We start from the raw sequence: 13,664 nt of genomic DNA, 5'->3' as shown, positions 1-13,664 counted from the left end.
ATATTCATTCCCACAGGAAATTACATTTGTTCAATGCTGATATTTTAATTGTATGGTGGTATATAGTTTTCAGTTTCCAAAAAGGCTCAGCAAGTTACTAAACTTGAAAAAGGTTTAAATTTAATGCCCAACATAAATTCAGATTATTATAGTTAGTTATTATTATCATTGTTAACCTGCATGTTTGAATATCTTTATCCATAGACTATCTTGAAAAGTCTATTTTTTTTTTGAGGACATATGCACTACAAAGTAAAATTGTTTCTACTCTTAATTAGTTCAGTATTTTATGATGTTACCCAAATCTTGCTAATATTTCAGTTTCCAGTTTTATGTACAGTTTACTACTTTGTAGACTCTGTATTGAGTACTATAATTTTTCTGCTAACTTTTTTATATTTTACTAAAGCTAGAGAATGACATTGGGTGCTTATAGATATAGTAGATTGTAACCAGAATATTTATTTAGATTTTTGTGGTGCTTTGTGGTTATTTGATAGAATAGTTCTTTCATGTGGACTGTTATTATAGGCCCATTTTATAGGAAATGAAAGAGTGGTTGAGCCCCAGGATCATGCTAGTAAGCAGTGTTCTCAAAGTTTTTATCCATGTCTTCTCGTTCCGATTTCAGTTCTCTTCTTGATACATCATGCTGCTTTTTGCAGTGATATTTTCCATGAGATAGTAGTTAAGTTGGGCAATATTAGTGTGATTTGTTGAAATATGAAAAACATAGCCAATGAATAGCTAATTTCTTATACCTGTTCTATTTATTTACAGGATCTTGTTTCTCTCTGTAATTTCCATAACTATGATAATTTGAGACACTTTGCAAAAAAACTTGATCCTCGAAGAGAAGGTGGTGATCAAAGGGTAAGCAAAATTCTTATTTAGATTATTATGTATTATTTTTCTAAAAGAGAGAAAATGAGATTCACCTGTTTGAATAGTACTAGTTTAATTGGTAGTGGCCTCATATATTTGCTCATCACAAATTGAGTGTACACAAGTTATTGATATTTTCATTCCAGATTCAGGATATAGGTAATAATTATTGCTTCTTTCTTTAAATTTAAACTGGTTAACCTGGCAGCAGTGTTCTTTACTTACCCACCCATTTTTCTGCTATTCTAAGCAATATTTTAAAGAATTGATTCTGTTTAAAAAGTAAAACAACAAAGAAATTGATTCTGTTCAAAGAAAACACTTTGGAAAGTGCTACATGCGATAAAAAGAAATCCTTGTTTTATAATATTTGTCAGTTGTAGTCTTGAAGTTTATTTTGACATGGATGCATATGTAAATAGGAAAGGGATTATAGAATTAGTGAAAGATCTTACAAAGCCTCATAAGTTTTATTGGCCACTAGAGTTGAAATATTTTTTATAAAACATTTAATTCAGAATTCTTGATACTATTATAGTAATATTTATATATTATCATTGTGTTTGGCTTCATATTATTGCACATATATACTCCTTTTAGTGCTAATATTTAAGAGTCAGGACTTAAATTTCATGAACAGCATTTTTTGTCTTTATAATTGTTCACTAGACCAAGGACTTGTTTTGAGTTTTAATTAAATTCTTTGCATCCCATCTAGAAAATGTTTCTGGTAAATACCTCATTAGACTTGAAGCTAATATGAAACACTTATAAGTAGAAAGTATTTTTAATGTATACTAAGTAAATTTTCCTATTGTTAGTTCTAATCAAATAACTTCTAATAATATGTGAGAATTATGCAAAGCCAACAGAATAGAAACTTCCATGGGAGACAACATGAGTAACATGGAACAAAACATCAGATGGTGGTGGGTGAAAATGTTAACAGATTTTAATGACATTCATTGAAAAATACCGTTTTATAGCTTGGACCTTTCTTCACTCAAGTGCACTAATAAATTATGTATGTTGCTTGAACAACTAGCATTCCTTTGGACCATTGGACTATGAAAGTCTCCAACAAGAACTTGCTTTAAAAGAGACAGTATGGAAAAAAGTGTCACCTGAGTCAAATGAGGACATCTCTACAACTGTAGTATATAGAATGGAAAGTCTGGGAGAGAAAAGCTAAAGAAATGGGTTCTAGTTTCAGAATGTTCTTCATTTAATCTTTCAACCATCTTTAGCTTTTTTGCATACTATAAATATTTATTTGAGTTTTTTTGTGTTCTCAATCTTGGGTGCTGGAGCCATAAAGCTTTTTTCCTTTTAATCTTTGTGTAAAGATTATAGATTTAAAAATGGATTTGTTGATCTTTAAAAAAAGGTATTTATAAATAAGTAAAGCAGATTTGCTTTACTTTGAAAGACGCAAAAAGGAAAAACTCCTTTAAATTTTTTCGTGGTATAATTAAAATTTTAACTTAATCTCCATTTTAAAATGGTAACAGAAATGTAATTTTTTGGTTCTAAAACCCACACATTGAACTCACAAGTTTTATTACATTTTGTTTTTTCTTTCCCAGTTTTAAAACTGACATGATGTCTGTAGGAGCAATAGAAAGTTATTTCTATGCTAAATACAATAAAAAGGCAAAATTAATGAATCCCAAATCACTTAACATAGCCGTAGATTATAAAATGAGCTTAAGTTTACATTCTATGCCATTTTTAGTGATAAATTGGCTTTAAATTTTATCAAACACTTAAAATATAAATCATGTCTTTGCTTTTTTACTTTGCAACTTTGTGTTCTGTCAAAATTGTTATGTACAGGAGTGTCTTATGTTACTAAAACATTCCAGCCAAAGATTTTCAGAAGTAGGATAATGACATGTTTCACTGTTAAAAAGCTATAATGGTTACTCAGAAGGAGCAACAGTGAGTGTCTTCAAGTGAAATGTTTACCTGAACAATTTTATTTTCGTATTATTCACGTTACTTTTTCTATGTTATATTTAAGTGTGCATGGTGAATTTTGGGTTTTAGTTTTTAATATTTTTATTATCCTAATAATTCCACAAATGCTAATGAATCTTTTATGATAAATTATAATAGCATCTCATAAAGTTTGTTCTATTTGAACTCTAATTTTAGAGTACTTAGGAAATGAATTCAGTCTAATAGTAGTAAATTTGCTACTAAAATATGTTAGATCTGAATCCTTTGGTTATAAAAATGTAATATTGAGAATCAAAACTTGTTTTTCAGAGAATGACTATTTTGGATAATTTACAATGTTTAAAGTCTGTCTTGGCAAAGTGATTATAAAATTCTGTAGGACCTATTCACACTTCTTTCTTCTCCCAAATAATTCTTCGGTTTTCCCCACAACTCCCTATAGCCACAAGGTGTTTTTTGTTTTGTTTTGTTTTATTCATTTTTAAACTTGTAGATTTTGGAGGGGCAGAGATGGGTCCTGAGGCCTAGAAGGAAACTTGATAGTTTTTTAGTGTCATGGCATATGTGGCAGATCACATCTATAAAAAATAAATATAGTAAAAAAGATTTCCCTGAGTAATTTAGAACTAGTGCAAATGTAGATACAGAAACTGATCAAATGATGCCTTAAGCTTGGAAACTGTGATATTAGAAAAAGAAATTCCCTTCCAAAGGTGTTGGTCAAAACCTTTTAGGGCTAACTCACATATTTAAATAATTACATGTTAAATTTTAGAGGATTTTACCAAAGATTTTATGGTAACTTAAATGTTTCTCTAATGTACAAATGCAAATCTAAGTGGATGCTTCTACTTTGGCCATTTACAGGGGTGGAATGGTTATTTTGAAGGCCTCACCTCTGCAACACCTTTAAACAGTATCGTTTGTATTATTAGTTCCACCAAGGCCATTTGCAGTTTGGGGAACTGAATGTCTTAATTGATAGGTTAGAAAAAAGGTTTTATTTTTTTTCCCTGTGCTCTAAATTGTTACGTTTTATTATTTCATTTGGAGATTGGTTATACTTTATAAAATGGAAAATTAAATGTTTCCTAGTGTGTCCTATGTACAGATTTCAAAATTATGTTGTTAATTTGTAGCTGTGTTTATAGAATCTCACTTATTAAGAATGTGCATCCAGAAACTTTCATAGGAAGGTATATAAATGGAAGAAGAAGGAAGATACTGTGAATAGGCCCTGAAACTTTACTTAAAAAAAAAAAAAAAAGGAAAATCTTTGCCAGATTTAAGAACATTCTTTAAATTGATTCCTTCAGTATTTTTAATACCTTTTCAAATAAAGTTCTTGAAAAGTACCCAGTATTGTGGATTTAATGTTTCATGCCATTACTGATTCTTGATATTCAAGCATTTAGAAGTTAGCACATTTGTTTTTCTTTTTTTCATTAACATTTCGTTTGAAATGCATATCCTTCCTGAAGTACTTTATTTTTAGCATAAATGTTGTGCATTTTATATTAGTGTTTGAATTAAAAACATTTGTGTTATTTAGCTTTCTTTCATTTGCTTTGTATATTTAATAATGTACCTTTTATTTTCCAGTATGCCTACTTTTTGTATTGTACAATAAATTTATTTTAAGCTGATTTTATTGTTTTTTTTTTTATGAAAGCAACTCTGGCATTTTAAGTACAACAAATAGTTGGAATTTTAACTTAAAAATAGCAAATCTTTATGAAGATACTATTAAAATGCTTTAGATTTTTAATTCTAAGGCTGTTGTGAAGACATGCTAGAAATACTCTCAAAAGGGCTTCACTTAATTTTTTTAATAGAGTTGGTGGGTTTTTTGAGAGAGAACATTTTTTCTATTGATTGTACTAGAAGTATTTGAATAAAGACTTTTCTCCCAATTTTTTTTTGTTGTTTTTCCATTTGACAACTTAAAAAACAAGTCTACCCTATTTGCTGGTTTGCTGGTTCTGTTTTCTAAGGAAGAGTACCACTGGTGTTATTTACTGTGTCACTGTTGTATCTGTTGTCTAGGGTAGGAAAAACATATTGCTAACTCAGATGAAGAGAAAGTATTACTTTAGAATTGTCAATCACAGTAGAATTTATATTAAATGGATAACTATAATACAGAAATTCACTTTATTTACTTTTTAAGGAAATCAGTTTTCAGAAGGAACTTAATATATTTCCCCAGTGTAGTCCAAAGTGTAGTGACTCGCCCTGCGTTGTCAGCCATCTACAGTACAGTTCACTCTAACACAGGTTTGAACTGCATGGCTCCATTTATATAACTTAGTAAATTATAGTACAGTACTGTAATTTATTTTGTCTTTCTTATGATTTTCTGAGTAATATTTTCTTTTGTCCAGCTTACTGTGTAACATAGAAAATATGTTTTACCCAGCTATTTATATAATTCTAGTAAGGCTTCTGGTCAGCATCAATTATTAGTAGTTAAAATATGGGAAGAGTTAAAAATTCTATGCAGATTTTCAACGACATGCGGGGGTCAGTATTTCTGTGCCCTCCCACAGTGTTTACAGTCAGCTGTATTTTAATTTTACTGTTATATCGGATTTATCACTTGACTCCAGCGAAGCCTTCCAAATATATTTTAGAGTTTTAAGACTATTTGAAGGGGGGAAATACCATTGTTAATAGGATTTTGTATTCATCTATAAGTTTTTTTAATAAAGTTCTTTGGGGACTAGGAAATGAGTTCATGTGTCATGATATATTCAGTATGTAATGATACATGATGCTTACTTTTTAAAGACACATTTGGAATTTCTTTGTTGTTTTTAATCCATTTAAAGCAAAGAGAAAGGTGACTCAGAGCTTGGTGGTCTTGGTCTGTCAGTGTAAAAGTTTTGAGGGCATGTATGTATGTGACTGATAGTGATAATGTCAGTCTATACCCTGATAGTTTATATATAATATGTGTGTATTATATGCATATATGTTTGTGAGTATATCTATCCATCCATCTACCTGTCCATCTATCTTTTGAAATTCAGTTCTTTGCACATATTATGTTATATATAAATAGTTCATTACTTTATTCCTATTCTGAGTTTTGTCATAAAAGACCTCAACATTTTTGCTGTCCCAGAATTTATAAAATATAGAATATTTTACTCAGATTGACTCTGAAGATTTGTGGTTTCAACAGTTTACAGAATAATTTTATTCCAAAAGTTATACAAAATTTTTATTTTAAGAATGTGCTTTACTATTCATTTGTGAAAATTTTGGTTTTTAACCAATCTTGAAAATGCTAGAATGTAATTTTTTTAAAAAGCAACATAATTTCTGCTCAATTCCTTTCCTGTTTCATATTAAATGTAGTAATTTACATTGTGTGGTATCACCAAAACCAAACATTAGAGATTTTCACTTGGATTTATTGAGGATAGACATTATCTTAGTCTCTTCTCTGTCGTGGAGTTCAAAGGCAAAATTGGGGGCTCATGGGTGGCTCGGTTGGTTAAGCATCCGACTTTGGCTCAGGTCATGATCTCAGGGCCCGTCGGTTTGAGCCTTGCATTGGGCTCTGTGCTGACAGCTCAGAGACTGGGGCCTGCTTCCGATTCTGTGTCTCCCTGTCTCTCTCTGCCCCTTCCCCACTAGTGCTCTGTCTCACTCTCTTTCAAAAATAAACATTAAAAAAGTGAAATTAAACAGGAAAACATATTCAAGTATATCAAGCTCAACTACTTGTTTCTTTTATCTCAAATTGTAACATAATTTTTAGAAATGGAAGGAATTTAATTGGACTGGGAAAGGTTCTCTCATCTCTCTTCTCCCTTCTGCCCAAGTAGTTTATCGAAGTGAATACCATACAGACTTGAACTTCAGAGTTATAGTCTTAGTTTAGTTTTTAAAACTACTATAAATTATAAGCATCTCAAACAAAATTTATCTTACATAAAACAGCTGGCAAAACTTGATTAATCTTTTTTGAGAGTCCTTTCTTAAATAGTAATAGAAAAGGTACTTATTTTTTAGATAGATGTTGAGTAGACTGATTATGAATCATATTTAATGAAATGATTCTCTTGTACGGTGGTTTTAAAATGTTTATTTACAGTTTGAAATGCAAAAATATTATAATTTTAAGGTTGACTTAGTTTACATTATGTTTTGTAGATTATAGATCCACTTTAGTGATTTTTATAAGTTGCACCTGTAGAGATTTTTAAGATGTGCAAAATATGTAAAGCTTATGTTGATTAAACTTTTGTAATGGCTTTCCAGTCAATTACATTAACCTTTAACTAAAATGAATAAGATACAAATTAGCACTTGAGTGCATTACTTTTTTTTTGGTGGTATCTGTGGTAGTTTTGCATAAATTACAATACTTTTTTATTGAGAACTGTTATGTGTTAAGTAAATTAAAAAAAATACATGATTCGTGGTGCCAAATGCTGTGATGAACGAACTCTGCACCATTCAGGATGGAGGCTCATAGGAGAGAGTAATGAAATGACACATTTGGACAGTTGATCTCAAAACACCATTATAGACTTTCACTCTAAATTTCAGTTGCTATCAGACATATTTAAAAAAATTTTTTTTTTACTGTTTCATTTTATTTTTGATACAGAGAGACAGAGCATGAGAGGGGGAGGGGCAGAGAGAGAAGGAGATACAGAACCGGAAGCAGGCTCCAGGCTCTGAGCTAGCTGTCAACACAGAGCCTGACGCAGGGCTCGAACCCACGAACATGAGATCTGACCTGAGCCGAAGCCGGAGGCTTAACCGACTGAGCCACCCAGGCACCCCAGACATATTTTAGTTAAATCTCAATAATGAAGAACAACTTGGCTTGCTTATTTATTTATTTATTTATTGAGAGTGAGAGAGCATAAATGGAGAGGCAGAGAGAATCCGAACCAGACAAGGAGCTTGATCTCAAAAACTGAGAGATTATGATCTGAGCTGAAATCAGGAGTGGGATGCTTATCCCACTGAGCCACCCAGGTACCCCCTGGTATATTTATTTTTAAGCCAAATTGTAATGTATGAGGATATGATTCTTCTGGAGATAGTAGTATTAAAAATAATGAATTTATTTCCATTATGTATTTACCTTGCTGAAATATCTCAGATGATTGAAATTATCTATCTGGAAGGCCATGCTTTTATTTATTTATTTTTTTAATGTTTATTTTTGAGAGCACACATGTGCATGTGAGCAGGGGAGGGGCAGAGAAAGAGGGAAACATAGGATCTGAAGCAGGCTCTGTGCTCAGAGCAGAGAGCCCAATGAAGTGCTCAAACTCCTGGAACTCACAAACCATGAGATCATGACTTGAGCTGAAGTTGGATGCTTAACCCACCAAGCCAGGCAGGCACCCCCCAGATGCCTCAGCTTTTAAAAGGAAGAATTCTTAATTGAAATAGTTTTATATTTGTTTCCATATTAACATGTCTAGCAATTTTTGTTTATATAATGAAAATCTCTCTGCTCAGTGTTTCCACTTGGAATCCTGATATTTTAAAAACATAGTTCAACCTTTGTAGGTCTTTGATGTTCTTTCATTTACTTACCATAATCTTGTAATTTATTAGAATCCTGTAAGTGAGATTGAAAGCAGTCTTAGAATTTATCTGGTACCACTTCAGACCACCCCGTTTCTAGGTTGCTTAGCACCTTGCTTCCTCAGTTAACATGTACAATATTTTTTCTCTCTTTTCTTTTTTTTTTTTTTTGATGGAATTGGTCTGTTGTGTGTTTTGTTACATATTTTATTTGTTGGTTACTTGTAATGAAAAACATGATTGTCAGTGGTTACTATTACTCTGAGTTATTTGGCAAACTATTCCATCAATGTTTAGCAAAAACTAATTGTTATTTCTCACAAACAGTCTTATGCCACAGTTTATAAAGACTAGTAAAGTTAAGATGTGAATGCTACAATTATACAGTAGTTCTAAAAATAAAACATTACCCTGGAACCTTTGAAAGAGTGTAGGAAAGATGTGACTGTAAGAATAAATGTACCATTTGCTTGTAAAATAAATTTCTTTGGGGTTAGGTTAAATATTTAAAGTAAGAAGGTTAAATAAACAAAAGGTTATTGGAGTTCTAAAGAAATGTTTTCTAGAGGAAAAAAAATTTTTTTTCAAGTTAACTTTTCCAGCACATACTACGCAAAATATCTACCTTATTTCCTTTGTGTTTATTTTGCATATTTCGATCTCTAGGTGGCTTCAGAACAAGAGTTTATTGCTCTATCATGTGTATTGTCCTTAGTACCAATCTCCATTTCATAGTTCTGGGCCTTATTTTTTATTTATGAAGGAAATTTATATTGTTGTCCTTGAGAAGGATTACTTTTTAAATGCCTTTGTTAACTTAGAAATGTTACAATTTAAATATTGTTATTCCCAGAAATAGTATGGGGTTTCTTCTCAAAATTTAAATTTGCCTACTACGTAGCTCTTTTTCCCACAAGTTTATATAGATGAGATCCTGATCTTTAGGAGACTGGCTCTTATTACATATAAAATCTACTTGTTTTCACATTACTAAAATTAGAATGATGCTGAAATATTAGCATCAATTATGCTAGTGTAACTGTTCACATGTGGACCATTCCATTGTAAAATTCAAATCGAAATCTTTAGCCTTTTGTTAAATTTTTCTTTATAATTACTGGTTTTCATTATTTTGTATGTGCCTTTCACAAATCATCAGTAAGGAGCAATTATAGATTATCCTTTGATGGGACAATGTAAATATTTGTCTTGACTTTCTTTCATTAAATGAGATTAATTATGTTGTCTAAAACCATGGTATAACTTAGTCATTCCATCCATATTTTGTTGTTTTCTTCTTTCTCACAGTTACTCACAATTAAAGATCCTAAATGAAAAATTCAAAATATGTTAATTTCAAGTATTCTTTCTTTTTCCAACTTTTCCTGTCCTAACTCATTTTGGCTGAAAATGAGTAACTTAAAAAATATATGAAAGTTTCTCATAAAATGAGTTTTCATTTTCAACCTTTGTATTGCTGATATGTTCATTTCCAAGTCTTTTAATATTGTCGATATTTGCCATTCTAGAGTTAGTTTTCTTTAAAAATTAAAAAACATAAATGTTAATTCAGACTTTTGTTCATTATAATAAAATTGTTAATAATTTATTATTTTACCTTCAGCTTTGAATACATGTGTCTTTTGGTCCAGGTCTGTGCACAACATTTATAATATAAATAAAGGAATGCACTAAATAGTATTGTTTCTACTTCGAATTGAAATGAATGTTACATTTTTTACACAATGAAACTTTAGTAACATCTTTTGATGAAATTACAGAACAAGTGATTTTTGTTAAAATTCTTACTTGCTTACTATGCTTACTAATAGTATTAACCCTTTTTAATCATATAAATAAAATATTCCTGCCTTAATGTCTCTTCTTTTTACCTGAAAGAGAAGTTTTAGAGAATGGTTTTAAGGAGATGGGGAAGTAGAGCTTAACTTTCTATTTACCCATTTGTGAAGTGTTTCAGCTAAAACATGCTGTTACAACAAAACTTAGAGTATGTATGGGTTTTTTTTTTCCACAGAAAGAAAACTAATTTGCTGTGTTTTTAGCCAAGTAATAAAAAGTTGAGAAGCTTTAATTTTTATTTTGTCTCTGTTGTGCCAATTTTATTTTACATCCACCATGTATGTCTGCCACAGAATCAGCACTGGTATTGATTTGGTATCCCTTAGCATGTTGGGCTTTGTCATGTAATGGTCTCATGTATTAATGCATTTACCTTATATTTAGGGGCTCTGTATAGAGGGTCGTTGGCTATGTATGCATATTGTGTTTTGTAGTTTTTTGCTTTGCAAAAATTCCCATTCGGTGGCATTGTGAATTTTAGAATTTTGTTTTAGTTAAGAATTTGGGATCTTCTGCAGAAGTTCTTAATAGAGTGAAACTTGTGGTTTATCTAGTACTTTTTGGACTTATATAGAATCAGTGAATGCTGGGCAGTTGGATATAGGATCTGGGTAGGTAACCTAATGTATATACCATAAGGCATGAACTTCTGAGGCTTGTTTTCTACCTTAAAAATTCATATAAATTTCACCTGTTTTAATATTTTTTTTAAACATAGTATTTACAAGCTCTATGACTAACCTTTGTCTTCTCAAGAATTGGAGTAAAATTGGCTTCAGGAAGATGTGCCACTCTCAATCATTCTGACATAGATAGTAATGGTTAATCTGTAAACATTCATAGTCACAGGTTTGACGTTACCAGTTTTACCTAAAAATGGCCAAAATTTTAAGAAGAATGTCTTTCACCTATGCCCAGAGACCTTGGAAGTCTAGACTTTCTTTCTCAGTCCCTTATCAAAGTGTGTAGGCTAATCACTGAATATAATGCCTGAATATACAGTGATCAGTCCTCAAAGCTATAGGCCAAAATTTAGGTAATCTCAGTTTGCAGATGCTAGGATCCTGTGGTTTTCTGTAGATTTCCCCTTTTGCTCTCAATGTCCATAATTTCAGTCAACTCTAGCAACAGTGCATGCCCCATATACCATCAGAAACCTGATAATATCAGAATTTGAATAGCATGACTTTTAGCATTCATTGTGACTTACTATGGGTTAACCATCAGTGCAATGTTTTGAGAATATTTTAATCCACCTAATGTCTAAGAAGTAGCTTTATGACCTATCTAGATTTATATAGGTCTTGTAAGTTCACTAAGGTCACAAAATGATCTGTAGCACCAGGATTTCCCCCCAGGAACTTTTTCCAGAACTCATTGTACTGACCACAGACTACATTATTTCTCATTGCAATATGTAAGTAGAGCAACTTCTGTCTCCTTGTTAATAAAATCAAGATACTCCTTGAAAATTTAGGGACAGTACAATTTCAGTGTCTTGATAGACCAAAAAGGAAAATTTCATACTGAACAAGGTTATCCTGTGATACTTTAAATTTTCTATAACTTCTATAAGACAGTGTCTCCATCACCTACCACCAATATCCTATGATTTTCATATATGCATGTGTTTATTTCACTCAGAGAAAGAAGTTCCTATCCCCAGAGATCCTTTTACTAAAAATTAGATGTGATGTGAAACTGTTGGGGAGATTTTGACAGACAACACATTTATGTCTAAAATGTTGATCTTGGGGCATCTGGGGAGCTCAGTCAGTTAAGTGTCTGATCTGGTTTTGGCTCAGGTCATCATCTCACAGTTTTGTTAATTTAAGCCCTGCATCAGGCTCTATGCTGGCAGCATGGAGCCTGCTTGGGGTTCTTTCTCCCTCTCTTTCTCTTTGTCCCTCCCCTACCTGTGCTGTCTCTCTCTCCCAAAATGAATAAACTTTTTAAATAAAAGTAGTCTTTTTAAAAAAACAAAGTATTGATAGAAGTGCGAAAATTACTCCAATTTTACTTTGACTATAGAAGATAACAAGTCAGCCCTAAATATCACAGTGAAGTCATTTTTAGCTTAGCTCTTAGAGATATAAGTGTTTTTCATTACTTAAAAAGTTTTTCCTTATTGTATATTCCTACAGCATTGAATATAAATTAGTATCCTAGAGCTAAAAGCCAATGTGTATTATAACTTTAAAACTTAGTTTTAGAAGATGCATTTTTAAATCCTTTTGTGTGTTTCCACTAAATGTTCATCAGCAAACTGCAATTTATCAAAACGTTTAAAAACCCTCACTCCAGAAGGCATTCCACAGAGCCCAATTGTAGGGGTTTTCATTAACCTTATTTATATATAAGAATCCTATGACCTGCAACTTTATTATCTAAAAATGAATGAATGTATCTTCACATCTGCACTTTTAGGATAAATTTTTTTAGAAACCAACTAGAATGATTTATTGATGAAAAACAAATTTTGTATTCTCATCTACAGCTATGTATAGTTCTTGTATATATGATTTTAATGATGTTTGATATAAGCAGAATCCCCAGAAATATGTGGACTGGACTGTGAAGAAACACAATTCTGCTATTAAAGTATATCTAAAAAATAACTTGCACCTATCCTAGTGCCCTTACTCGGGAAAGCTGGTAGTCAATGTTCCTATTTTCCAATTAAACTGTTCTTCCAGTATTGCTTTTATAATAATGTAGTAGGGTACAAGAGTGGTCAAATAGTTTATTCTTTTAATGAAGTTGTTTTCCCACTAAAGTGGCTCTAAGAAGGTGGCCAGCACTCTTGATTCTTAGTTTCTAGTTTTCCAACTCAATATTATTAGTCCCTGTTTCACTTAGTTATGAAACAGTTTTTCATGCATTCTGAATACCAAGAATTTTGTTTTTTTCTCTTGTGTTTTCCCCTCTTCATTCCTGATAGTGCATATAAATCCCCTACCAGTGTATATGATTAGATCCCACTATATAAACGCAAATCTATAACTTCATATTTTTTTCTACCAAGAACCAGTTATCCCTCAATATTTCAGTAGCTTTTGTTTACAATTGCACACAATTAGTTTGTTATTTAGCCAATTTAATTTGATGAAGTAGTTCTGATTTTATATAAATTAGCTTTAGCATTATCCTGTTTATTGTTCATTCACTAATTACTTCTTCATTCAACCAGTAGTTATTTATTCCTTCCCTGTTACGTGCCAGAAACTGCAGAGTGCTTAAGATACGCGGGTAGTTAATAAGTGTGAGCAAGCCCTTGATGTTTGCAAGCTAGAAGGAAATGCACATACGGAATAATATATAAATAAGCAAAAATGGCGACAAGTGATTTGTTCATACGGATACATGTAGATCTAGTTGATTAAACATAAAGGAGA

The 13,664-nt window shown here is 31.5% G+C and overlaps 1 protein-coding gene across 6 annotated transcripts in view; it reads left to right on the top strand.

Moving 5' to 3' along the window:
• Window positions 1-13,664, top strand: part of GLS (glutaminase) — an 81,161-nt gene that overhangs the window by 48,044 nt on the left and 19,453 nt on the right. For 4 of the 6 annotated variants that reach the window (XM_029934219.1, XM_029934222.1, XM_029934223.1 and 1 more), the window contains one exon: window positions 781-873. In XM_029934219.1, the coding sequence (XP_029790079.1) occupies window positions 781-873 (93 nt within the window). Of the gene's footprint in view, window positions 1-780; window positions 874-1,871; window positions 4,761-13,664 lie in introns of those variants that run through there. The other 2 variants (XM_029934220.1, XM_029934221.1) reach the window with 2 other exon arrangements.

Source organism: Suricata suricatta, chromosome 3 (genome assembly GCF_006229205.1).
Source record: "Suricata suricatta isolate VVHF042 chromosome 3, meerkat_22Aug2017_6uvM2_HiC, whole genome shotgun sequence".
NCBI lineage: Eukaryota > Metazoa > Chordata > Mammalia > Carnivora > Herpestidae > Suricata > Suricata suricatta.
Note: the sequence above shows the minus strand (reverse complement) of the source record. Positions and strands in the feature narration are given on the sequence as shown.